Source organism: Protopterus annectens, chromosome 8.part0 (genome assembly GCF_019279795.1).
Source record: "Protopterus annectens isolate FY-2018-M chromosome 8.part0, PAN1.0, whole genome shotgun sequence".
NCBI lineage: Eukaryota > Metazoa > Chordata > Ceratodontiformes > Protopteridae > Protopterus > Protopterus annectens.
The window spans coordinates 639,843,547-639,871,113 of record NC_056741.1 but is presented as its reverse complement, the minus strand read 5'-3'; the positions used below and the strand labels follow the sequence as shown (position 1 = coordinate 639,871,113).

At 40.1% G+C, this 27,567-nt stretch overlaps 1 protein-coding gene across 1 annotated transcript in view; it reads right to left on the bottom strand.

The window, feature by feature from the left end:
• CACNA1F (calcium voltage-gated channel subunit alpha1 F) overlaps positions 1 to 27,567 on the bottom strand; it is a 4,101,209-nt gene that overhangs the window by 3,177,328 nt on the left and 896,314 nt on the right. The window contains 2 exon segments of the mRNA XM_044079296.1: positions 72 to 175; positions 1,592 to 1,788. Coding sequence (XP_043935231.1) covers positions 72 to 175; positions 1,592 to 1,788 — 301 coding nt within the window.

Here is a 27,567-nt window from a genome sequence, read left to right as displayed (position 1 = left end):
TTATCATTCATATGGGCATCAGACTGTACAAATGATCGTATTTTATACTTGTCACAATCACATCAACTTACCCACTCAATACACCCAAAACCAAATTCAGGACAAAAAAAGAGCCAAAGATGACCAGACTGACAAAATATATCCAGGGAAGCTCATAGCCCATGGCATCCTGCATCTGAAGAAGGAAAGAGACAAATTATCCAGTGCAAGAAATAAAAAGCATTAAAGGCTGAATGCACATAAAAGGTGAAAACAGTTCATATAAAAGCAGGCATAACAAATACTCGGGCAATGAGATTTGTGTAGTAACTATGTAACATGTCCCTACTATTTTGTAATATTGTATTTGTTTCAATATCCAGTTTGGTCCCTGTGACTATTTCTCCACACATTTATGACCAAATGGATGGACCTCTGCCAATGACACTGTAGAGCTAACAGTGTTAATGAACAATGTAGTTGGTTCCCAGCTCAAAATAAACAGGCCAACATAAATGAAGGGAAGCTGCACTAACTAATTAAACCATTTTAGAAAAGAAGCTCACTTTCATACTATTCTGCTCATGTTCTCAAGGCCCTTCTACTTCATTTCTAGGACACCTAGAATACACTTGCCAAAAATCCAATGTATTTCATACGACAGGTTAATAACATTTCAGTGCAATTAAAATATCTTCTTGCAAGATTTTATGAACCTAACAACCATAAACTTGTTTTCATTCCTCTGTTACATATTTGTGGTGCACTTTTAGCTTCCTAGGTGTCATAATGAAAGCAGTACTGTGAATTCAGCAATCAGACACACACCCTCTATGCTGTACAAGGGCATGTACAGAAGAAAACAACAGGTAGTTTTGCCCATTAAGTTACAGTGCCCAATGCATCTTATTATTCAGGTAACCAAATTCAGAACCTACTCTATCTCATCACAGTCATGGCTATGCAGTGAAAGATATGCAACTCGTCCATCATTACATAAAATACCCCTATTTTAACTACTAGCAACAACTCAAGACTTTATGTTCTGTCCTAACAAGCAATGACATTCACAACTTTTCAACAGCAGCACATTACCTTACTTATCCCTCACATCACAACTGCTAGGAGTGGACTGTTGTCAATAATTCTTGTCTCCCACTGCAAATTAAATTTTCTCTGTCATAAGTGGATAGATGGTATACAATGTAATGCACTGTAATTTATATTGCTAATAGCACATTACTCTATTTCAAGGTTGTGCTGCTTTCCTGCAATGAATAGCAGGGTTATTTGTCTCCTTATCTTTCTTTTACCAGCCAGATGCATGATTCATTTGGGGAAAAAAGATAAGAATTCAGGGTTGCCCATGCCTGTACAAAAGTACAATGAAAGACTGAATTCACAAATTAATGCAGACATAAGTTTTAATAAATTCTACTCCTCCTTTGTAAACATTAGATGTGCGTCACAGAATGTTACCCACCAGGGAAAAAAGACATGACTAAAACTGCTGCTACGCATTTGGATGGTAAACAAAAGTGGCTCAGTCTGGGTACTAGAGAAAGATAGTAAGTTGGTCCCTAAATATGTAAATTAGAATAGCAGTACTCACCCAGTAGAGGACGTCTGTCCACCCTTCCATAGTTATGCACTGGAACACTGTCAGCATGGCAAAAAAGAAGTTGTCAAAGTTGGTAATTCCTCCATTAGGACCTTCCCATTTACCCCTGCACACTGTGCCATTAACAGTGCACTGCCTGCCATGTCCTGAGAATGCACAGGGTGCGGGCTCTTCTTCGGCCATTATATCTGTTTTAAAATATGAGAATTCACTAGTATTTGTTAGAAAAGCAGCCTGTTTCAGTGATTTTACTTATACTTTACCACAATATATACAGTAAAAAATGTATTCAAACAGCCAGATCTTTATTTTTAAAAATACTGACTAAAATATAACTTGCAATGCAACTAAGACACTTTAGTGCAGTCTGGTAGTCAGTACAAAGGACTAAATCTCTGAGGTATTAATGAGCAGTTTCCTCTGCTCAGGATACAGGGTTCAATTCATTCCATCTTCATGAGCAAGTTACTTAACTAGACAAGGCTCACAGGTCACCCCTCAAAAGAAACAATTTGTCAAGTGAGTTTACCCATTTAAATAAGTATAAATAAATAAATAAATAAATTAGACAAGCGTCACTTAGACTACATTTACCTGCTACAGGCTGATGATGGATGTCATTAATTAAAAGCAATGTTAAGTAACTTCAAAATAAGTAACTGCAAATAGTAAGCAAGCTACCATTCTACTCAAATAAGCTTTTTTTTTTTTTTTTTTTTTAACTATTTGGTTTTAACAAGTCCATCAACAGTTAAAACAATGTACAAGATAAATAACTATTTACAAAAGTCCATAACAAGAATATTTATATATTCTTAACCATTAGTACTTTTCCAATAAATCAACTGAACTTAAGCCAAGATATGTACTGCTGAGTTATGTTTAAAGTTCTCATTCTTATAGTTGACAACTCATTTTTACAGTCAGTCTTAGCTAGGCACACAAATTCATCAAATGTTAACTCAGTTTTACATTTCCAGTTTTTTGTTATAACTTTTTATTATAACTTAATGGCAAGTATTACCCAAAGAAGAGGTATTTGAGAAACAGGTATAGCTGCTGGAACTGGGGCATTAAACAGTATCAAGGAGTCAGTAATAATGCAATTGTCTGCACATAAAGCCTGATAAAAGTTTCTGAAATCACTCCAAAAGAAAGTCACCAGGTTACAATCCATTATCATGTGCAACCAATGGGTTCCTATTATGTGATTGAAGACACATTCTGTCAAATGCGTCTTGATCGAACGTAAAAGAACAAAAAGGCAAAACAGCGAAGCGGCTTTTAAGCAAATTCTTTCCCTGGGAAAGAATTTGCTCGGCCGCTTCCTTTACTTTGCCGCTTTCAGCACTGTAGTGCGATATCGGAGTTGGTATATTTAAGTAGGGGGTGTGAGGGAGGGCACAGCTCCCAATGTCAGGGGTTGTGGGGGGTGAAGCCCCCCACTTTATGTAATGTTTTAAAGTTTTTTTGTTTTTTTTTGGGAACAGCGAGCTTTTTCCCCTTGGAAAAAAATCGCTGTTCTGAGGTTTCGACATAGTAATCTTTCACTTACATGGGGTCGATTAATCATCATTTGCTTTTTTAATAATTCGATATAGACCCCTACCAATCATCATTAAGAACTTCATCACACCTCCAGCATTTAATTTTTTCTGTTTTATACATTTGTGTAATTTTATAAGGTATAAGAAAGACTCTGTGCAGAAATTTCCATGTATAGATTTTCCAATAAAGTGAGGACATTGACTTTCCTGCAGATTTTAATAACTTTTTATTTAGTTCTGAAAATGGTTCATTATTAATTTTTGGTGAGAAGTTCCAAAGTATCACATCTGGGGTAACAAATTCAATTCTAACAATCTTGTATATAACCGATAGATATGACTTCCCCATGTGTGGCCCACCAGTAACATTAGAAAATAGATCCCAGATTTTTTAAACAGGTTTAGTTTGAAGATCTAAAAATATTTTGATTTTATCCTGAATATATTATTTACAGGTATGTATATCTAACCAGCCGCCTTGTTCTATGCTATATCGTACTATTATATGTCCAACAGGATGCACTTTGTTTCCATTAAGGAATTGATGCCAAAATATTAGGTTACTATTCCTGAGAGCTGTCACTGTGTTTGCATTAAAATATACTAAGCATCCATTAGTGAAAGCAATGGGGAATAATAGGATTATAAATTCCTTGACTAAGTAATCTGAATTCATAAACCTTTTAAAGATGGAAAGGATTTGGTTAATAAAAGGCATAAAAGTAAACTTGTGTCTTTCATTCAGAACAAAATCTTTTAAAGCCCAGTAGAATATACTGATACCTAGTTTCGTATAATAATCTATAAGTTGGTTGTCTATTAACATTTTCTCATGTAAAGATTTCTAACAAGAGACATATGAAAAGTCTAACCACAATAACATTTTAATAATTACAGCATTAGTATATAGCTCAATGTTTGGAAACCCAGTGCCACCTTTCTCCCAGCTTTGGACATGCCAGTCTAAAGATATCCTTGTTTTTTTTAGGATACCATAAGACTTTAAGTAAGGTAGAATTTATTTTTCTTATAAATTTTTAGAGGGGGATAAATAGTGATGGACTATAGTATAAGATTTTTGGTAAAATTATCATCTTAATCAGGGTGTCTATCTTCCATTGTATTCCAATTGTCTGTGAACTTTACTATTTCATCCGGTAAGTTTCTATAGTTTATAAATATGGAATCTTTATTCTTAGATTCAACAGTGATACCTAAATATTTAATTTAAGAATTTTCCCAATTAAAATTTTGATGTGATTTTAAAAAAGTGGTTATTTTTTGTTTATAAGCAATGTTTTGGTTTTACTGTGATTAAATTTCAAATCTGAAACCTTTTCAAAATAATCCAAGGCTTTGAGTATATGATCTAATGAGTGTTCTATATCATTGCATGTTAACAGTATGTCATCAACAAAAAGCTGGACTTTTTATGAAAAGTCTTAATTTATTCTGAAGACTTTAATATTTATGTTAAATCTTGTATAGTTAGCTAGTGGTTCTATAGTTAGACCAATAATAAAGGGGAATGAGGGCATCCTTGTTTCATACTGTTTGCTATATTAAAGGGTCTAGCTAGAAAGAAACCTATCTTGACAAAAGATACTGAATTGCTATAAAGTGTTTAATTAATGTTGTAAAACTAGAGGTAAAGTTATAGTCATTTAATATTTTAAACATATAAGCCCAGTACACTGCATCAAAACTTTATCAATATCTAGCTTTATTACTGGTAATTCTTTTTTTTACTTTTTATTTGCTACATCAGTTAATGAAAAAAACTCTTATAATACTGTCTTGTACTCTTCTGTTTATTATAAAGCCAGCTTGATCTTCATTTATTAATCCTGGGAGTATATGGTTTAGTGTTTTTGCTAGTGTAGACATGAAAATTTTGTAGTCTACATTCAAAAGTAAGACAGGCTGCGATGCCCCTGCACTGGCCCAGTAATCAAAAAGCCTCAATCCTCACCACTAGTACCAGTGAGGGGCGTACACATTGGGAGAATGACAAGTACACACACAATAAAGTGCAATTTTCCTTAAGAGCACACAGAGATCTATGTCAGTCTGGGGCTGGTTTCTCCATCTTTCTCCAAATTCCCAATAAGACTCCCCAACAGCTTACACCTTGTTTACTACTTTATTAAAAAAAATCATGCAGCAGTTTATTTTTACAGCTGTTTTAAAACTCAGTAAAGCTGCTGTTTAAACTGAGGTTGGGAAAGCTCTAGGTATTGGAAAACCTGTAACTTAAAATGTATGTTGAACTTGTTAATGAAACTTTAACATAATCCCTTTAGTGCAGTATTATATGGTTTATAGAGGTTGCTTTTGACTAATCCACCTTCAGAGATCTTTTCCCTTTTGTATCATGTCCCCCCGTCTTGCAGTTCTTATCACAAGTTTCCTTAGAACAGAAGCTTCTTTTGTTTCAATGTAGTATTAATATTGAGTATAACATTAAAAAAGCATGTTTTAATTTACAAAATAATTTCTAAACTCTATGACTGTTGTAAAGAAGTCTTCAAAACCTTCCAATAATGTCTGTTTCAGTGTTTCATTCAAAAGTCCCCTTCATTTCCTGTTTCTGGAGGGGTTAAAGGTCATGTAGCACTTCCTTTCTCACAGGAATTTACTACAGTGAGGATCGTACCAGGAATGACTGCTTGCAAAGCGAACGCTTTGACCAGTACACTATTGCAGTACAGTCATGAGCTGTTCAAAATGAAACCAGACCGCTGTGGAAACTCAAATACATTTGTGCCATTAAACCAGGCTGCTGTGGAAACTCAAATACATTCGTGCCATTAAACCAGGCTGATGTGGAAACTCAAATAAGCGTGTGCCATTAGGAAAAAAATTCTAAAACACTTACAGACTTTCAGGAAGGAAAATGAGGTAAGAAAGATGATAAAAGTTAAAAGGGCTCGCAATTGCGCTGGGGTAGCCATGATCTATGTAAAAAAGATATTTTAACAATTTTAGTATAAAGAAAAGAGTTCAAATAAGACCCATTTAAAGTAAAAGTCATTAAGTGCATGTTATTTAAGCATTTCCACAAAATTTAGTAAGACTGCTGTTGATTATTTAAATGTTTAAATTTAACAGAAAACCATGACGTAACATATCTGCAAATTTTCTTTCTTTTAGTACACTGCTTTAAGTAAAACTTTCACTCTATATCAAACCCAGACTAATTATCATTACTTATATGTCTTCTTATTAACATTTAAATAAAGTGAACTATGCAACTGTAATCAGCTGTTTAAACTCACATTGTATATTTCATATTACTAACTATTAATATAACTATCACTTATACTTTTACCCCATGTAGTGGAGAATCACATGTATTTCAATAAGCCGGAAATTATTCCTTACTGAAACTATATTTTAATATGAAAGAATAAAAACATGAAAAGTTTTACCTTTTGATGAAATCCATTGAGAACTGCTTCAATAAACAAGTTATTATAAAACCATGGATTGCACAACAACGTGTAGTGTTTTCATTTGTCCCAGAGTTTTTTATTTTTGTTTTTTTACTGTCCATTCATTTCTTGTAGCACATCTTTTCAGAGATGAGGTCCACTGCATTTCTTCAGTGGGATTACGTAAGTTGTTTTTCTGAACAAAACAAACAGTATCTTTCTGGGTTTCAAATGTTTTTCTTCCTTCTTGCAAAAAGTGTGTTAATTTTGCTGGTAAACTAGATGTGTTTCATTCCAGATTTTTTAGACTTTTCGAGACAAGTAAAGAAGAGAAGTCACTGTCAAATCTTATAAGGTTGTCACCTATTATGGATCTTGGATTTGAATTTTTCTTGTTTGAATTTGTTGTTGATAGGGATCTGTGTGCTCTCTCTATATAATATGACAGACTTTCAGGGAGGTTTAAAGTTTTTGGAATCCAAGTAGTTAAAAAGTTTACCATATTTTCTCCCTCTTGCTTCTCAGCACTCCATATATCCTGATATTGTTCCTTCTTGTCCTGTTTTCAAGATCATGTATACTCTCCAGGAACTTGTTTTGTTTTAAAATGAATTCAGCGTTACTTTCTCCTTCAGTAAGTCTACCATCTAACTTGGCAGATATCTGAAGTTTTTGCTATTTAACTACTTCATTTATTAATTCTACCTGCTTTTTACAGTTTTCTTTGATTGTGGCTACCTTAGAGTCTAGTTTATCCAATATTAACAATAAGTCCTGAATACTACTGATGACATATTGTAGCTCTTTCTTCAAAGTGACTTCCTTGAAGTGTTGCCTTAGAGTGACTCATTTTCATTTGATATTTTCAAGCTGAAGTTTTGACATGAAAATTTAAAAAAAAAGCGGATATTTTTTTCACCAGACAGTCCCAAATAGTTTTCAATTCTTTATTTCACCTTTTTAGAAGGTTTTTTAGTAAAATTAAAAATTAAATCCTGTCAAAAATGTATAGAGAAGCAGAGCAAAATTCTTACGCTGTTAACTGCTTGCCATCTTGGGCATGCCACCTTAACTAAGCTTTTAATTACCACAAGTGCTGGTGAGTCACAGGGCTTAACAAAACAAAAATGACTAGAATCATGCCTAGCCATTTTGGATGATAAGTTTATGTGTGTGTATGTATGTATGTATGTATGCATATATATATATATATATATATATATATATATATATATATATATATATATATATACACACACACACATATATATGTATACATATGTGTGTGTGTGTGTGTGTGTGTATATATATATATATATATATATATATATATATCATCATCATCATCATCATCCCCTTTTTCCCATTTACATGGGGTCGGGTATCGTATTAACTGTCGCCAACTCTCTCGATTCAGTGCCACTCTCCTGCCTTCTTCAACACTCATGCCTGACTGTCGCAGATCTTCTTTCACACAATCCATCCACCTCTTTGCTGGACGCCCTCGCTTCCTCTTACCTTCTTCCTGTCTGTCCCAAATCTCCCTCACCAGATTGTCTTCTGCTTTTCTACACATGTGCCCATACCATTGTAATCTGTTTTATTTGATCTTTTCTACAATTGGAGCTACTTTGGCTTCTGCTCTTATGTCCTCATTTCTTCGCCTGTCCCGCAGTGTGCATCCTACCACCTTCCTCAGGCACTTAATTTCCATCACCTCTAGCTTCTTCAGCTGTTCTGCCTTTACTGCCCAGGTTTCTGTACCATACAGTAGTACTGGTCGCACCACTGTCTTATACACCTTAAGTTTCAGCTTCTTTGGCATTTTTCTGTCATATACTACACCTGATATTCTATGCCAGTTGGCTGCAGCCCCTCTGATTCTAGCTTTGACCTCTTCATTCAGAATACCCTTCTCCTCAAACACCCCTCCCAGATACTTGAAGCTGTTTACCTGTTCCACTATCTTCCCATCTATCTCTATTCTCAGCTTCTTCTGATTTCCCCAATCTGCTGCCATTACCAATGTCTTATCTGTGCTTAGTTTCATCCCATGTGCCTTCAGATTTGCATTCCATTCTCCTATCCTTTGCTGAAGTTCTAGTTCAGAGTCTGCCTGTACTGCCACATCGTCTGCATACAGCAGCTTTCTTGCTCTGACCCCTCCAACCTGTTTGCTGATGTGGTCCATTACCAGTATGAACAGCAGTGGGCTCAGAGTTGAACCCTGGTGTACACCCACTCCCACTGGGAACCCCTCAGTGAGGCCAAACACTGTTCATACTTGAGTCACTGGGTCCTTGTACATAGCCTGTACTAATTCTACCAATGTTTCTGGGACTTCAAACCACCGCAGTACTGCCCAGATCAGCTTTCTTGGGACCTTATCATATGCTTTCTCCAAGTCTAGGAAAGCCCAGTTTGACTCTCTCCTCTTCTCTAGTTTCTTCTCAAGTATCTGTCTCAATGCAAACATCGGGTCAATTGTGCTGCATCCTGATCTGAATCCGAACTGTTCATCTCCTATCTTACATTCTACTATTCTGCGTATCCATTTATCAATCACCCTCTCCAGAACTTTCATGCAATGTGGTAGGAGTTTGATGCCTCTGTACTATCCACTGTTGTGGATGTCCCCTTTGTTCTTGTATACTGGCACGAGTATGCTTATTCTCCAGTCATCTGGAATATGCCTTTCTCTCTGCACTGCAATTAGTACCCTCAGGAGCCATTTCTCCCCTAGCTCACCCACCATCTTTATCATATCTGCTGTGACCTCATCTGGGCCTGCTGCTTTCCCTGACTTCATTTTCCTTAGTGCTGCTCTTACTTCTTCTAAGCTGGGCTCCTCTTCTACTCTCATTGTAGGCTGTTTCTGGGGCAGTACCGCTTCTGTGGGGTTTTCTTCATTCAAAAGCTGCTGGAAATACTCCTTTCATCTGCCTTTGATGTCCTGTGGGCTGGTAAGCAGGTTGTTGCTGGAATCCCTTATGAAGGGTTTCTGACTATCTTCTTTATCTTTCTGTCTTTGCCTTGCAACCTGGTATAGTTTCTTTGTGCCCAATACTGAGTCACTTTCCAGAAGCTGATAGAGAGTGCCTCTGACGCCCTATTCTTTGCTATTGCAACTTCTTTCTTAGTTTCTTTGTTAGCCAACCAGTAGTCCTTCCTAGCTTGGTCAGTCTTTTCAATATCCCACTTCTTCCTGCACTCCTTCTTTCTTTTGATTACTTCCTGCACTTCTGCATTCCAATACCAGCTTTCCTTATGTACCTTATTTCCATACCTGGCTCGGCCACATGCCTTTTCTATAGTCCTAACACATGCTGTTTTTAGGCGCTGCCACTCTTCTTCAACTCCACCTATTTCCTCCTCTTCTTGGGGTGCTAGAGCCCTGAGTAATTCCTTGAACTGCTGTACTTTCTCTCCAGTCAACTTCCAGGTCTTCAGCCTGGTCTCTGTTGACCTTAGAGCCTTCTCTGACCACTGCTTGCAGCTGATTGTGGCAACTACTGGTTTATGCTGTGAACCAACTGTTTCACTGGGGATGACTTTGCAATCATGGATTCTACCCCAGTGCCTTTTCCTTACTAGGAGGAAGTCTACCTGAGTTGCATGTTGGCTACTCTTGTATGTGATCTTGTGACTGTCTCTCTTTCTGAACCATGTGTTGGCTACTATCAAGCCATTTGCCAGACAGAAGTCTAGAATGGCTTCTCCTTCTTTATTCCTATTGCTCCACCCATGTGGACCCAGGCAGTCCTCATATCCTGTTCTGTCTGTCCCGATATGTGCATTTAAGTCACCCATTATCAACACCAATTCATGTTGTCCTGCTTTATCTAGTAGGTCCTGCAACTGTTGTCTGAATGCACTCTTTTCCTCACTATCACAACCCTGCTGTGGGGCATAGGCTGAGATTATGAATACTGTCCTATCATTACACTGGAGTCTGATTGCCATGAGTCTGTCATTTATTCTGATGATATCCCTCAATGACTTCTGAAGCCTCTGCCTCACCACAATTCCTACACCATTTCTAGCCTGTCCACCACCTGAGTAGTAGAGTCTGGATCCCAAGCCAAGTGGCTTTGTTGCACTGCCCTCCCATCTCATCTCTTGGATACATAGGATGTCCAGCCTCCTCCGTATCATCATGTCATCCACTTATAAGCTGTGCCCTGTCAGTGAACCTACATTAAGCGTAGCAATTCTTAGTTCATGTTTGGCAGGTTGGTTGGTTTTATGTCCAGCTTTCACTCAACAGAGCTATCCCAGGTAACCCAGGCTGGGCAACTAGACACCGGCCAGCCAGTAGCCTATTGACCAAGGGCTGCTTGGCTTTTATGGTGGGCACACACTGTACAATAAGGGCACATATATCCCTCCCACTGTTAGCATAGGTCCCTGGCGTGGGTCAGAGAGTAGGCCGGGTCCTCAACCCACTTATCACCGGTAACTACCCATGCCCATTTTATGGCGACAGTCAACATGACCGAATCACCTAGAGCCATATTTTACACCGTCGAGTGGCTAGCCCTGCCACAGCACGCAGTTTGTGATCCGTGTTCTCCTATCTTGAGGATACTGCGCACCACAATAGATGCCCAAAGTGGTTGGTCTTTTTACAACTCTTCCCCCCATTGGGCACCATGTACAGTCTGTGCTGCTGCCCACAGCTCCATTCATTGCTGAGTTTGAGATGGAAACACTCAGCATGTTTTTCGAACATGGGAGAAACCCCACGGAGACAATGAGAGAACATGCAAACTCCAAACAGGCATTATTCGGAGGTCAGGATTGAACCTTGTACCTTGTGTATTGGAGGCGAAGACCTAACCACTAAGCCATCTGGTCTCATTCATATATATATATATCTATATCTATATATATATATATATATATATATATATATCTATATATATATATATATATATATGGCTTCACTTCAGAATCTCGAACTACTGAAATATCGAAAATCAGTAGCTTGAGACCGAAGTAACGAAATTGCACTTGCACGAAAGTGCAGAATGCCGAATCCGGAAATGTCGAATCCACGGTTGGGGACAGTGCGTAAGTGACGTGGGATTCCCTATGTTTGTGATGTGCGGTGTGGTATGTAGATGTATCTAGAGATTCAGGTAAGTGATGTTTTACTAGGGGTTTTGGGTAGGGATTTTAGTGTGTGTGTGAGTGTGTTTGGCGTTTTGAGATGTGGGTTGGGGTAGGTAGGTAAGATTGTGAGTGTGTAAGTGCTGAGAGTGGTGGTATTTGTACGTACGTGATGTGTGTTTGTGCAAGGGGAGTGTAGAATGTGTAGTGGTGCTTTTTGTGTCTGTGTTTTAGTGCGACCTCGGAGTGAGTATATATAAGTAGCGGGGGTGGGGGGGGTTTGCCCCCCTGCTTATATGTAGGGTCAGCGCGTGTGTTTATTTTGAAGTGTTTGTGTGTGTTGTGTTGGCTTGCAGTGTAGGGAGGAAGGTGTATGTGTGCTTGTTTGTGGGTGCAGTGTGTAAGTGGGCAGTCGCGATTTTGAATTTCACTCCTTTGGGGTTTCTGGTTTTTAAGTTTTCGGCTTTACAGTCTCGAGATATTGAATTTCGATATTTCAGTATTGTAAAGTGAACCCATATATATATATATATATATATATATATATATATATATATATACATATAAAATTTCTTTTACTAGTCTAGCATAGACAATTATGTTACACTACATGGAAAGAAGCACAGGAAACAGCCAAGAGAACAAACAGCCAGTGGTTCACAATGAGCTTTTGGAAGATGTAGAGTAAAATTCTATTCTGTTATACACGTTGTTATATGCTGGAAAGTACAATTGCATAAGTAAACTTACCACAACACTAGATATTATTATAGCTCACTGTTTTCATGGCTTAAGGCTATTTGAGACCCACATGACTGGTCAGCTTTCAAAGCTTTTGGGTGCCTTTCCTACACTGTAACTAGAGCTCCAGAGAATATCTATAAAAAGACAGAGGACAATTTTCTTCACAGTTTTAACCCTAAAATAACCATGTTATGAAATAAACCATCAGCAAACTATATTTGCATCCACATCCTGACAAAATAAAAGGAAAATCATATAAAATAAAGGGGACTGAAGTAAAAGGCAGATATTGCAACAGTGATCTAGTGGAAAATCTACTGTTATGGTAAACTTACTTACACAGCTGTATTATGTTCAACCCACCAGGGGCAGCAATATCCTAGACCTGGTCATTACCAACATGGGTGACTGGTGTTCCACACCAAAGGTCAATTCCTCGTTGGTCAGATCCGACCACAAGCTAATCACCCTAGACATCCACATCCCGCACCCACCCCCATTAGGAAAACAACGTAAAAAAATTCTCCAAAGTCAACTTCACGCTTCGTAAGACAGAAGTGGCAAACTTTGCAACACTCACGCAGACACAAAATAGAGGTACGACTGCTGAATCCTACACAAATGCACTTTATAAGCACTTACACCAGTGCATGGATCGTGCTATCCCTAACAGAACCAAGATGCTATTCTCCAAAAAAATGAAGCCAATTTGGTGGTCCCCTGCCATAAACAAACTCTATAACAGAAGAAAGAAACTGTTGCAAAAAAGAGTAAAATTCCATGATTGGAGGAACTCCCTGGTCAGCCTCAGTAAGAAGCTGAGATTCCTCATAAAACCCTCCAAAGCTAGTTACGAAAACAAAATCGCCATTGATTCTAAAGACAACCACAAAGCATTCTATAGCTACGTCAAGCATCTCAATGGCAACACTCAGATCTGCTCTGAGTTACAGCACAATGGCACTAAATATACAGAACCAACTGATATTGCCAACATCCTGGCAGATAGGTTCACTGCTACCTTTACCCCCCTCTCACCCCCTAAAGGACCCATCTCTATACCGGAAGAATGCAAAGTTCCTATAATCACGGCTGCACAGGTAAAAAACACACTCTCCAAAGCCAAGAACACAGCATCCATGGGAAATGACAACATCCCAGGCTGCGTTCTACATGAACTACAGAACGAACTGGCACCCCACCTAAGTACCATGTTCAATCATAGCCTCACCTCAGGCTTTGTGCCCACTGAATGGCACACAGCGACGGTTATCCCACTCCACAAAGGGAGAGCCACCACGGACCCTGGGAACTACCGCCTCATTAGCTTGACGAGTCTGATCTGCAAGGCCATGGAACTTATAAACAAAGACATTGGTAATCTCCAAACTCTGGACCCTACCCAGTTCAGGTTTGTAAAAGGCAGATCATGTCTCCTAAACCTGATAGACTTCTTTGAAGCAGTCACCAAAGCTGTAAACGAGGGTAAGGTGGTTCACACAGCATATCTAGATCTCGCCAAGGTTTTCGACACCATCCCCCACTCTGGAATTATAGATAAACTCACTAAACTAGGTATAAATCCCTATGTCACAAGACGGGTTGCCAATTGGCTCACTGACAGAACCCACACTGTGAAAGTAGCAGACTCCAAATCTGACTTCAGACCAGTGACAAGTGGAGTACTACAGGGTTCAGTCCTGGGTCCTCTCCTGTTTGGTATCTACTTCTCTGAAGTACAGGCTAACACAGAAGGCATTTGGCTAACAAAGTTCGCAGATGACTGCAAACTAGGAGCCATAATCAAAACTTCTAACGATGTGGACATCCTACAAAAGGGCCTCACTGAGACAGATGCCTTGTGTCAAAGCCATAGCCTCAAGCTCAATGCCAAAAAATGCACTGTCATCTCCTTTGGTAAAAACTCTGTACCCATGAACTACCATATAGGCGGTAGTCTACTTAACACCGAAAGTGTGATAAGAGACCTTGGGACACAGGTGGACAGTAGTTTCTCCTTTGATAATCACATCGCCACAGTAGTCAGGAAATCCTTCTACATGGCACACCTCATCACAAAAGGTTTCTCATCCAGGAAAAAAAGGGGTCTATATCACCGTATCGAAAAGTAAAATGTTGAACGATCACAATAGCAAAAGTGCCGAAATGTTGAGGGTCCATTTTTGAGATCGCTGTACAGTAAAGATTGGGATATTTGCCCTTTCCTCACTGTAGTGCGATCTCGGAGTTGGAATATATATTTAGCAGATGTGGGGGGTGCAGTCCCCCACAATAACAAGTTCGACTTTCGGCATTTTCGCTCTTGTGAGTGTTTATTTTTTGTCTTCGATACGGTGCTATAGACGAGAAAAAAGAGGTCACTGTTCCCCTCTACTCATCACTCATTAAACCCATTATAGAGTACAACGCCGTTTTTTGTATGTACCTCACAAGACATCTACAACAACTGGAAAGGCCGCAGAAATACCTCACAAAGATGCCCTACGCAGACGGTCTCAAAAAACTTCAGCTTTACTCCATCACATATTGCCTACTCAGAGGCGATCTCTGCCTAACATACAAAGCTATATCAAACGCAGAGTTGTTGGACTTGCTCCACTTAAAGAAATCCTAATCCCGCCGAGCTACAAGCTCTAGGGACCTAAACCTGGTTACCACAATAAACAAAACATGCTGGAGGGACAGATTTCTGTCCCAGAGACTCCCCATACTCTGGAACAAACTAAATATCTTTATCAAACAAAGCTCCTCATTAGCACTCTTCAAGAAAAATCTTGATAATTGCATGGGAAATAGGAAATTCACCCGGGGATCACTTCTGTAGCTCTGCTTGACAGTGGCTCAGGAAAATAATTTTCTTGGATGGCGAAAGCCAGGGTACCTTTTTGGCTAGGCTTATATAGGCCCTAGGGCCAATAGCCTAGTACCTACCTATGAACCTATACAGATCACTGTTGCAGTAACATAAGCTATTTGCATAGATTACCATAGCTTAGAAACAAAGAAAGCAGGAGGCCAATAAATTAAGACTCCATAAGACCCTGGAGAACGGTCCTAGCAAAGCCTGCTCTGTATCTGGTGAGGGAATCATCTGTAGTACTTTGTATAGGTAAGTAAAGAGGACCAAGTTGTTTCCACTAGAAAACTTTGAGTCACACCTTTACAGAAATTCAAAATGTCATCAAAGAAAAATGGGCCCTAAATCTGCCTAAAAGTGGCTTACAATGGTAAATATAACAAAAGGCAAAAGCCTCACACAACAATGTAGAAACAGTCTGCTTTCATACTGGTTGTTTCCAATGATGGTAACTGGAAAGTGCAAACAGCTGATCAACTTTCCTAAAGGACTGAGTTTTGTCTAGGTAATATGTGGACTGTCTGTTGACAACTGGAGTGTGAAGAATGTTTTCTACCTCATTCTTGGATTAAGGACAGAAGACAGGGAGATTAACAGTCTCTATTAAAGTCGATTCTGAGACTACTTTAGGCATAAAAAAAATAGTTATCAAAAGAAGTCTGTCCTTCTGAAAAATGAGGAAGGGTTGACTCACCGTAAGTATTTGTAACTCGGATTCTCCTGGCAGACATCAGAGCAATGAGCTAAGTACTCTTTCAAGTTAAAAAACCTCAATTCAGCCTGATAAGATGGTTCAAATGGGAAAAGAGTAAACTAGTCAAGCACAAAGCTAAGATACCAAGGAGGATGCATATGCAACACCCATTTCAAATCTGCCAAGAAGTGGCCCTGATAGAATCATTAACTGTAGGCTGCGGCATATTATTTATGTTTTTTTTTTCTTTCTTTTTAGGTGCAACCATTTTTGATGTAGGTGGCACCAGAGTTAGGATCCATTAGTTCAGGAAAGAGAGAACACCAGCAAGAATAATACGGTAGAGAGTCAATTATCTGAACTAATTGGGAACTAGGGTAGATCAGATATCAAACATATAACTGAACCGGATAAAAAACTTCTAAAAACTTGTTTTTTCTGCATGCAGGGCATATACTTTTCAACCATTCAGCGATTACAGTGGACAATAAAGAATATTTTTCACACATCAGCAGGCTATAAGCTCAAAAAGCACTCACAAGAGAATACGTATAATCTTTACATATTCAGACTTTATGATTTTTTTCTTCCCGAAAACTTTGGAAGACTGTGTTCGGATAATTGATGTTTTGGATAATTGATGTTCGAATAATCGACTCTCTACTGTAACCTAACAATACTGGATAATGTATCACAATTAGCACTTAAAAGTTTCTAGTAATAAGCATGTTCCCGTACAACTAAACTCTTGCAAAACTGTGCTATCACAAAAAAAAAAACAGTCTGAAATGTGTTCAGAATTATTTTACAACTGACAGAAGTTAAACAATTTCCAGTACGCTATGTCCAGACATCAAAGCAATCAATGTAAGCACACAGGTTGTCAGACCCGAATCCGTTTATTATACAAAATAAAGTTAAGCGCTTTCATCAAACAAAGTTGACTTAATCAGAACAAGAGAACACATAAAAAAACTTTAAATAGTGTAAAAACATACTGGATTGGTTAAAAATCAACCAACCAACATACAGTAAACTCCATCTAAAATCAATGCAATTTACATATTAAAACACATGACCAAACATTTTGACATGAATATTAATTTTTACAAGGTGAAAAAAACTACAACTAAAGTAATTAAGCTTGTCCTGCCTTTTCTTTCAATACTGGCAGAATAGATATACAGTTGTTCAGTCCAGGATATAAACTGGCAGCTAACCTAAATTGCCACATTAACTCTTTTTTGCACAATATATTTTGCCAACCAACCCCCCCCCCCCCCGGACTCAATCTGCACACCATCCAAAATAGAAAACTTAAAACCAAGGAAGTTCTCACAGTTTAAACTGTGCCTATATAGGGCACTAGTTTCTTTCATATTTTTTACATCATATAGCTGTTCATATATTCTGGAATTGAGAGCCCTCTCAGTTTTTCCAACATAAAATGCCATGCATGTATTATTCTTTGCAAGATATACTATTTTACTCGTAAAACAGTTACCTTATTTAAAATGTAATGCACTCACATTTTGGTTAGCCCAAGTAATGGATGTAACCTGTAAAATAGGGTCTATATTAGAACATCGAAGTTTCAAAACTTCGAATGTTCTAATACTGAACCCAAGTACGCAAAAGCTAAAAACATTGAACATACAGAACTGCAAATTTTTTCCTATGGAAAAAATTTGTTGCTCCAAAGCACATGCACACAACACAAGCACACCAAACAAACAGCAATCCACTCACATACACCTAAAATCTTACACCTAACCCTACACTGAACTATACACACACCACTAACTATCCACTTACATTAACCCAAACTTTAATCCTAAGGTCCGTCACTATCGCACACTTACCTGACCCGCGCCCTAATCCTAACTCACCTACGCCGCCCTAACCCTCACGTCCACACAATCGCACACTTACCTGACCCGCGCCCTAACCCTAACTCACCTAACCCGCCCTAACCCTCACGTCCACACAATCACACACATAACTAACCCGTGCCCTAACCCTAACTCACCTAACCCGCCCTTACCCTCACGTCCACACAATCACACACATACCTAATCTGCACCCTAACCCTAACTACCCTAACCCGCACTCAATCGCACACTTACCTGAACCTGACCTGTAACTTTCCACCACAGCGCTGAAAATACCAAAGCAACAGAAATGGACAACCGAATTCTTTCCCTAGGAAAAAAAATTGGTTTTCTGTTGCTTCAATATTTTCAACTTTCGCGTAATAGGGTTCGATAGCAGAACATTAGAAGTTTTGAAACTTCGATGTTCTAATATAGACCCTGTAAAATATAATGACAATGAGAACATCGACCACATGGTCTAGTTCCAGTTAAATCCTTACTACTCCCACCACCATAACTTTTCCTCTCTAAAATCAACTTCAAATTAGGTCCTATTTTAGTGGAAAAAGTTGGTTTCTCACCCAGTACTCTGTAAACTTCGTTATTTGTTCTAAAAATACTCCAATTTTTGTTACCCAGTGAGTGTATATTTTACAGGTTACATCCATTACTTTGGCTAACCAAAATGTGAGTACATTACATTTTTAAAAAGGTAACATTTACGAGCAATACAGTATATCTTGCAAAGTATAATACATGCATGGCATTTTATGTTGGAAAAAATAAGAGGGCTCTCTAATCCAGAATATATGAACATCTATATGATGTAAAAAAATAAGAAAGAAACTAGTGTCCTATATAGGCACAGTTTAAATTGTGAAAACTTCCTTGGTTTTAAGTTTGCTATTTTGGATGGTGTGCAGACTGAATCCAGAGGGGGAAATTGGCAAAATATATTGTGCAAAAAGATTTAATGTGGCAATTAATGTTAGCTGACAATTTATATCCTGGACTGAATGACTGTATATCTATTCTGCCAGTATTGAAAGAAAAGGCAGGACAAGCTTAATTAATTTAGTTGTAGTTTTTTTTCACCTTGTAAAAATTAATATTCATGTCAAAACGTTTAGTCATGTGTTTTAATACGTAAATTGCATTTATTTTAGATGGAGTTTACTACATGTTGGTTGGTTGATTTTTAACCAATCCGGTATGTTTTTACACTATTTAAAGGTTGTTTTTTATGTGTTCTCTTGTTCTAATGAAGTCAACCTTGTTTGATGAAAGCGCTTAACCTTATTTTGTCTAATAAACGGATTGGAGTTTGACAGCCTGGGTGCTTATTTTGGTTTTAATTGTTGTTTTTTTAAGCCCCTTTTTCACCACTAACTGTTTCAAAAGCAATCAATGTGCCAAACCTGTGTTAAAAATGTCTCTAAACACTTTAACCACATTAAACTGCCAACAAATAAGATTTAAAAGCAATTTAAACTACATTTTCTTGTCAGAGAGAGAGTACAATCTCCACAGTATGTTCAAATAACTTTATTTGTGGTAAAAGTATGACTTCATGTTAAAAACTCACCAACACAATTACAAATATAACAAAGAGTGTATACATGCTGAAAAATCCAAGTTCTGCCATATTTACCTATAAAAAGATGAAAATAAAATAATGACACAAGTGATTAATTCACAGTTCTGACTGCACTAGGCAGCCCCTAGTATCTAACACACTGCACACATACATACTGCACTTCTGAGATAAATACTAAAAGTTTCCTCAGAAAGAGTAAAAACAAGCATCTGACAAATATAGAAGCCAAGTTAAACACCACCACAAGCAGAAACTCCCACAAGAATTACTGTAAACACTGATAAAAATAAAACAGTAAAAAATATATTTTTAAATACATATAAAAAAGAGAATAATAAATCTAACAGTCAAATGAGAGGGAGAGGGTCCCCAAAATGGGTTTATCTGAGCAGTAAGCCAGAAAAATCAGTACTGGATCCTGTAAAGATTCACAGGACTTTATTCTTTGGATGGAAGAAAAAGACTGAACAAATTTCCTGTGACAGCTGAAAGCTTCCCCCTCATTATATGCTCTGTCAATCAGATGTCACAAGTAGACAGAGAAAGACAAGAGTCTGAGCTTTCGAAGGTTGGCCAGTACTGGGTTGCCTTTCTCAGATAACTCAAACTACCACTGTGGCAGTGAGAATAATGAACATCTTGTTTTCATTTGCCTGCCTGAAAAACAAGGCAAGGGAAAAGCACTAATGCTCTCCTTAGTAAATCCCAGTAAGTCTTCCTTGTCCATAGAAATAGAAGCAGGAGACTGGAACGTCTTCTCATCATGTTCCCTTTTCCTGAGAATCTCCTTGTATAATTACTGACTCACGGAAGGCATACTAGTCTCTTATACAGGTTCTCTATTCCAGATAGGTGCAGAAACTTTATTTACTTATTTATTTGGCATTTGTTGACCGGGAAAGTCCAACTGGGTCAGGAACCCATTTTCAGCAGAGGCCATGGGAGAAAGGTTCCACAAACTAGTACAGTTAACAACATATAAAACATATGAGAAAGCATGGGTAGGATGGTCATTTGATTTACATTTACATTAAAGAAGTACAAAGTAAATATTTCTGACATAAAAATAGAAAGTAAAACATTTCCTTAACATTTTCATTTGAGAATTACAAAGTAAAAACCTTTGACAGGTGCAGGTAACATGGTCATTTCATTTATTTATTATCTTATTTACTTACTTCACATTTGTTAAATGGGTTAGTCCAACTGAGTTTGCAAACAAGCCTATTTTCAGATGACACCTGAGGGGAAAAGCCCCAGCAAACATAAGTACAGATAAAGTGACAATATACATAGAGGTGAACAGTTTGCAGTGTTAGAAGATAGCATGAATTGCATAAAAGCAGTTAGGTTTGAATGTCTGAAATTACCAGCAGCTTTTAGAAAGCAAGTTGGTTAGTAGATCTAATCTGAAAAGTTGGAAGGCTAGAGGTACTGTTCGAAATAGAGTTAGTCTAGCTGAGGTGGATGTTTGCAGTGTTGTTTAGGTAGTCGGTAGGCAGATCTTTGTAGACAAAAGATAGAAGAATGCAAACGTCAATAGGAATGAGTAATGAGTGGGACTTGAAGTCACTCAGGGAAAAGAAGGGGTGGTTTAAAAAGGGGAGGAGGGGGGAGAAAAAAAGGATTTATGGAATGGAAGGAAGGGTGCATGGGAGGTGGAGTGGAAACATAGTTCCTGGGTTTATTTGAAGCAGATGCAGATGTTTGTTTCTAGGAGGTGTTTTGTTAGTGTGAGCTTGAAATGTTTGTGGTTAGATGTTACCCTAACATCATCTGCCTTTTCCCCCAGACAGAGAAGAGTGGTTCTCCCTTGCCCACCAAGGACAGCACTGCAGCAGTAGGCAACATGACTATCCCCTGATCTTTTGTGGCTGCATATGCTACAGCAAGGTGACCAGAGCACAGATCAGTTATCTGTGCAGCAACAAGCAGTGGAAACAGACTCACCCTCTACTGGCTGAGGCAAAACAGGATCCGGCCTGACATCCAAGTCTCCCAGACAAGTCACCTGTTCTTGTGGACAGGAGAAGGTAAACAGGAAGAGAACATTAGATGCTACATTGGTAAGCCAAGAAAGGGACCTAGAAACTGAACAGCAGAGCCTGGACTAGTTGTTAAAAAGGTAAGGTAGAGAAAAAGAGTTATGTACTTACCATAACATTCCATGTGAGTTGTTTATCTCGCCTTTATTCTCACTGATGGGTTCGGAAACGATCCTCGGCTCCGACATGGCTGATAGCAAAGCTCAAGGTTTGCCAGTAGTTCGAGACCAAGCCCCTTATCCCACAATGCACTGCTGGAATTACCTCAGATCTTGTTTGCTGCGAGTATATATACCCTTTTATTTAATTCTACAAGGAAGCACTTCCCGAAAGGGAAGAAGAAGTATTGAATAACCAGGATGGTACTAGCCTCTAAGTCAACTGTCAGCCAGGAGGGGAAGGAGGGAGGGACATGAGAATAAAGGCAAGATAAACAACTCACATGGAACGTTATGGTAAGTATATAACTTCTTTATGTGAAGTTGTTAAATCTCGCCGTTTATTCTCACTGATGGGTAGCGTCCCTAGCACCCTCAATCTTGGGTGGCTCATGGAAGTACGTTTTTTAGTACCTTGGAACCAAAGGAAGACCTGTCCCTGGAAGCCTTATCTACTTTGTAACGTGTGATAAAGGTATGATGACCAAGTGGCTGCAGCACAAATATTGTCAAGGGGCAATTTAGCTTGAAAGGCAGAAGACATAGAAACGGCTCTGGCAGAATGAGCCTTAGGTTTGTGTGTCAATGGCATGCTAGCATTCGCATAAACAAAGGATATACAATCTGATAACCATTTAGATAAAGTTGTTTTAACCACTGGATTACCTTTCCTGGCTTCTGAAAAGGATACAAAAAGTTGATCTGATTTTCTAATATCCTTAGTTCTGTCAAGATAAAATCTGAGCTGTCTGTGTACATCAAGTTTGTGAAGCATGTATTCCAATTTGTTAGAGTGGTTGGGAAAAAAGACTGGCAGCTCAATGACCTGATTGATATTGGATTCAGAACAGACTTTGGGCAAAAATGAGGGGTTTGTTCTGAGAGATACTCTGTCAGCATGGAAAATCATGTAAGGTGGTCTGACAGATAATGCTTGGAGTTCTGACACTCTGCGGGCAGAAGTAATGGCCACTAGAAAAATAGATTTCCAGGATAAATATTTGAGATCACAAGAAGATGCTGGCTCAAAAGGGGGGAGAATAATTTGAGACAGCATAACGTTCAAATTCCAGGGAGAATAAGGAATTTTGACATGAGGTCTCATGTGAAGAACACCTTTAAGAAAAGTTTTAGATAACTTATGGCCCATAACATTCGAGCCACCAAATCCAAGGTGGAAATTTAAGATGGCAGCTAACGGGACTCGAACTGTAGCAGCTGCTGCCCCTTCCTTAAAAATCTTTGTCAAAAATTCTAAAATGGACGATAGCGGAGCTCGGAAAGGGTCAATTTTCTGTGTGTTGGCCCAAATTGAGAACCTTTTCCACTTACTGCAGTATAATTTCCTGGTGGATGGCTTGTGAGACGACAAGAGAATTTGTCTTGTATCTTTTGAAATTGAATGAAGCCTGGCAATTAGGGGACGTGGATTAGCCAAGCAGTCAGTTTCAGGGACTGCAGGGAAGGATGGAGGTCCTCTGACGGGTGCGTCAGAAGGTCCGGAACTGGGTCTAGGATCCATGGATCTTCCAACAGGTGATGGTGGAGAAACGAGAACCAAATCTGTCGTGGACAGTAGGGGGCTATGAGGATAACAGTCCTTCCCAGCGATTTTGCTTTCTGTAAAAATCGGGGTATCAATGGGAAGGGGGGAATGCGTAAAGGAGACCCAGGGGCCAATCGTGTAAGACTGCATCTCTCGGGGGATGTCCCGGAGGTGGTATTAGGGCAAAGTAGCTTCTGCAATTTGAATTGATGTGGCTGGCAAAGAGGTCGCAGCAAGGCTGGCCCCATTTGTGGAAAATCAATTCCGCAACCTGTTGTTTGAGAGACCACTTGTGAGAGAGCAATATCGCCCTGTTTAGCTTGTCCGCTATCACGTTGGATTTCCCCGGGATGTGCGCTGTTAACAGAAAATGCTGGGACGACACAGCCCATTGCCAGACCCTGAGGGCTTCTCAACAAAGGGGGTAAGACATGGTTCCACCTTTCTTGTTCAAGTACCAGACTACTGACATGTTGTCCGTCTGAATTGCAATAGTTCCTAGAGGAAGAGAGTCCTGAAAGTACTGCAACGCCAGAAATACCGCTCTCAACTCTAGAACACTGATATGCAGATGTGACTCTTGATCCATCCATGTGCCTTGGGCAGTCCTTCTCTGAAAATGCCCCACCCCCACCCTATCAGGGAAGTGTCCGTGGTCACAGTGGCTACTAGGAGGGGGGAACAAAGGGTCTTCTGATTGTGACATGAAGAGACGTCAACCACCACCGAAGGTCTCTCTTGCAAGAATCCGTGATGAGAATCATGTGGTGCATCGGTAGGTTCTGGTAAGACCACTGAGCAAAGAGGAGCCATTGAAGAATTCGCATATGCATCCTTGCGAGTGGTAAAGCCAGGATTGCTGCCACCATCAAACCTAGCACCTTCAAGACCTCTGCTGCTGTAGCTTTGTTCTTTGACACCAGTGAGCTGATGTGTTGACGGAGAAGAGAGACTCTTTCGATTGGAAGATGTAGAGTGGTAGTTGAGGTATCTAACTCTGCTCCTATAAAAATGGTATGCTGCGATAGCGATAAGGCAGACTTTTCAAAGCTGATTGTAATGCCTAATTGATGGCAGAGTGTCAAGAGTGTATTGTGTTGCCTGAGTCAATTGATGCCTGGTGGTAGCGGTGAGGAGCCAATCATCTAGATATGGAAACACCTGGAATCCTAGACGCCGCAGGTGAGCCGTGACCACTGCCATGTATTTGGTGAACACTCTGGGGGCTGTAGTGAGACCAAAGGGCAGGGCTCGAAACTGGTAATGGTTGTCTCCCAGCTGGAAACGCAGGTGATCTCTGGAGCGTCTGTTCATCTTTATGTGATAGTACGTGTCCTACAGATCTATGGAGCACATCCAATCGCCTTTCCCTAGGAAGGGAAGAATGGGCTGAAGCGTGACCATTCGGAACTTCTCTTTCTTTACGAACTGGTTGAGTCTGCTGAGGTCCAAGATAGGTCTCCAGTCCCCTGTTTTCTTTGGTACCAAAAAGAATCTTGAGTAAGTTCCGAATCCAACTTGGTCTGCTGGGACTGGTTGGATGACTCTTTTTTTCTAGCAATTTGTGGACCTCTACGATTGCTTGTTCCCTGAGACTGGGTGGAACATCTGGGATTCTGTTTACAGGAATGGGAGGGGTAGAGAATGGTATGAAATATCCTCTGGAAATGATGCTTTGTACTCATGTATCTGAGGTTATGTTTAGCCAGGCTTCTGGGTACAAAGACAAGCGACCCCCGACTGCCTCCAGAACATCCGGGCCCCCTTTCAGGGGCGTTGGTAGAGTTAACCAGAGAACTGATCCCTGTCACCCTGCTGCTGTGGACCCCCTCTGCCGCGGGGGTGGCGTCTTCCATTATAACCCCCTCCTCTGCCTTTTGAGGGGGTTTCTCCACTTGTGTCCTGAAAGGCTCCCTGTACTTTTCAGAACCACATTTTCCCTCCCCTAGGGCACTTGGGATAGGGCCGAGTAGGGGTAGAAAAATGGACTCCACAACGGCAGATAAGGTCTTGCCTTCCTGCTCACACCTGGTTAAAGTTTCCTTTACTTTAGGCCCAAACAGTGACGAGCCATTGAATGGGGTGTTGATAAAGGAAGACTTGTCTTCAGAGAGCAATGTCCGAACTAGCAGCTCTACTCGAACCATCAGCTGCATAAGATATGAGACGTATGGATGAGTTTACAACTGAGTTTAGGGTAGCGAGCTGTGCGTTGACTTTGTCGGCAACCCCTGCAGCTACTGTACCCTGGAGAGTATCTCCTAGCTCTTTCAGGAGATCTCTTTGTAGTCTCGTAAAATGGGTTAAGTAGTTCAGTGATCGCAGAGAAAAAGTCACTGAACTAAGCATGCGTTTCCCATATCTATCCATGATCCCAGAATCGCTGTTAGGAGGATGGATAGATGCGGATGTTTCAGACACTTCCTTTTTGGTGGCTGCAACTACCACCATGGCATCAACAGGCACTCCCTTGGTCAAAAATGGCTTGTCCACTGGGGCAGACATGAATTTATTTGGCTTGCGAGAGACAGGTTCCATGGCCTCCGGTGACTCCCACGCCTTACGAGAGATCAGTTCCATGAGCTCATCGTAAGGCGGAGACACCCAAGAAGTGGTTGAGACCCAAAAGCCTTCAAGTGCACGGACTCATCCTCAGTAGGGGTCTTGGACTGTCAATCGCCCCTCTGACTAAGGATCTCTAATATCTCCGCAAAGGAGATATCCTCAGAGGGGGATCGAGGGGAACCTTCCGACTTATCCAAGTCCGTGTCAGATGTCAAAGACTCCTGTGGGGAGTCTAAGTGCCTCCTCTTGCACAGTCTCTTCCTGGGCACCTCCTCAGTGGGGGGATCTGGGGAGGTCTCAGAAGAGCAGGGGACGCCCTGTGGAAGTACTTGAGGCTCAGGGTCTCTATGCTTAGGGGGACCGGTAGATGAACAAGCAGACACAGGAGCTTGAGAGGAGAGGGAAGGCCGAACTGATGCTGACGTTGTCTTGGGAGACAGGACTCTCCTCATAGCATCGAAGGCGCCATGGCTCTGATGAGAAGGAGTAGATGGACCCGAAAGGACCGTCTGATCCTCCTGCACTGAAACCATGGGCTCTGAGCCCGAGGTAGGAGCCGAGCTCATCCGAGCCGAAGCCCCGAGAGGAAGAGTTGGCACCGACAAATCGGTCCGACTATCCTCCCTGGACCCGATGGGAGAATGTTGCCTCCTAGAGTCCTCAGTCGGTGCTGAGGACATCTGAGTAGATGGAGTCGATAACACTGGTGCGGGTATCGGCTCCAAGGATTCGTCAATCATTGGTTCGGGTTCCTTCAGCTCCGAGGGTCCAGTACGGCTCGGAGGAGGAGTAGACAAATCTGGTTCAATTTTCTTTGGCACCGACGAGTTGGTCAGGGCCGACAACAATTTGACAAGTCCTGGTGCCTGTAAAAGCTTCTGCACTAGCCGATCCATGTCCAAATCCGAAAGGCTGACTGAAGACTTAGATGAATGCACCGAAGGTGCTGACTGGAGCAGAGGAGAAGAGGGAACCTCAGAGACTGGCTCCAAGACTGGGAGCTGGCTCCAAATCAAAGGGACACTCGGTTCCAAGGTCTGTGGAACCGATGACCCCCCCTCTGAAGTTCTTGCCTTTTTTGCAACTTTGGGATCCGAAGATTTTGAAGATTTGAAGGATTTGGAAGACATGCTAGCAACTTCTTGGCTACTCAACACCTCAGAAAAGGAATGCTGCAGTAATCCCCTGTCAATTAGCTTCCTCCTTCTCTCCAAGAGGACTCTTGAAGAAAAGGAATGGCAAATGCTGCAAGTGTCTTGGAGGTGTTTAGCCCCCAGACAGTAAACACATTGAATGTGTCCGTCAGTGGCGGACATTTTCTGCACACAATCTGGGCATTTCTTGAATCCCGATTTAGGATGGGACTTTTCCTTGTCAGCCGACATAGTAAATAGTAGAATACAAAAACAGTATACTGAAACTAATAGAGTGAAGTCCTTCTTTTCCTTGTAAAGACCCACACTAACTAAAGAAAGCAACTAAGCCCAACTGGGCACTATCTATGACAGAGTTAAACTATAATTTTACAAATACAGGGCTAAACAGGCCCACTAAGAAAAAAACTGACTAGAAGAAAATAGAGATTATTAACTCTAAATAGGGCTAAAAGGCCCACACAAAACAACTATGCCAACAGGGCACTAACTATCAGAAACTACTGATTCTATTATTAAAATTTTAACACTGACACTCAAACTGTCTATATGAAAATATCTAAGAGAAAAAGAAGATTTTTGTCAAAAAACTTGCTATTTTTTTCCACAAATGGTCCGA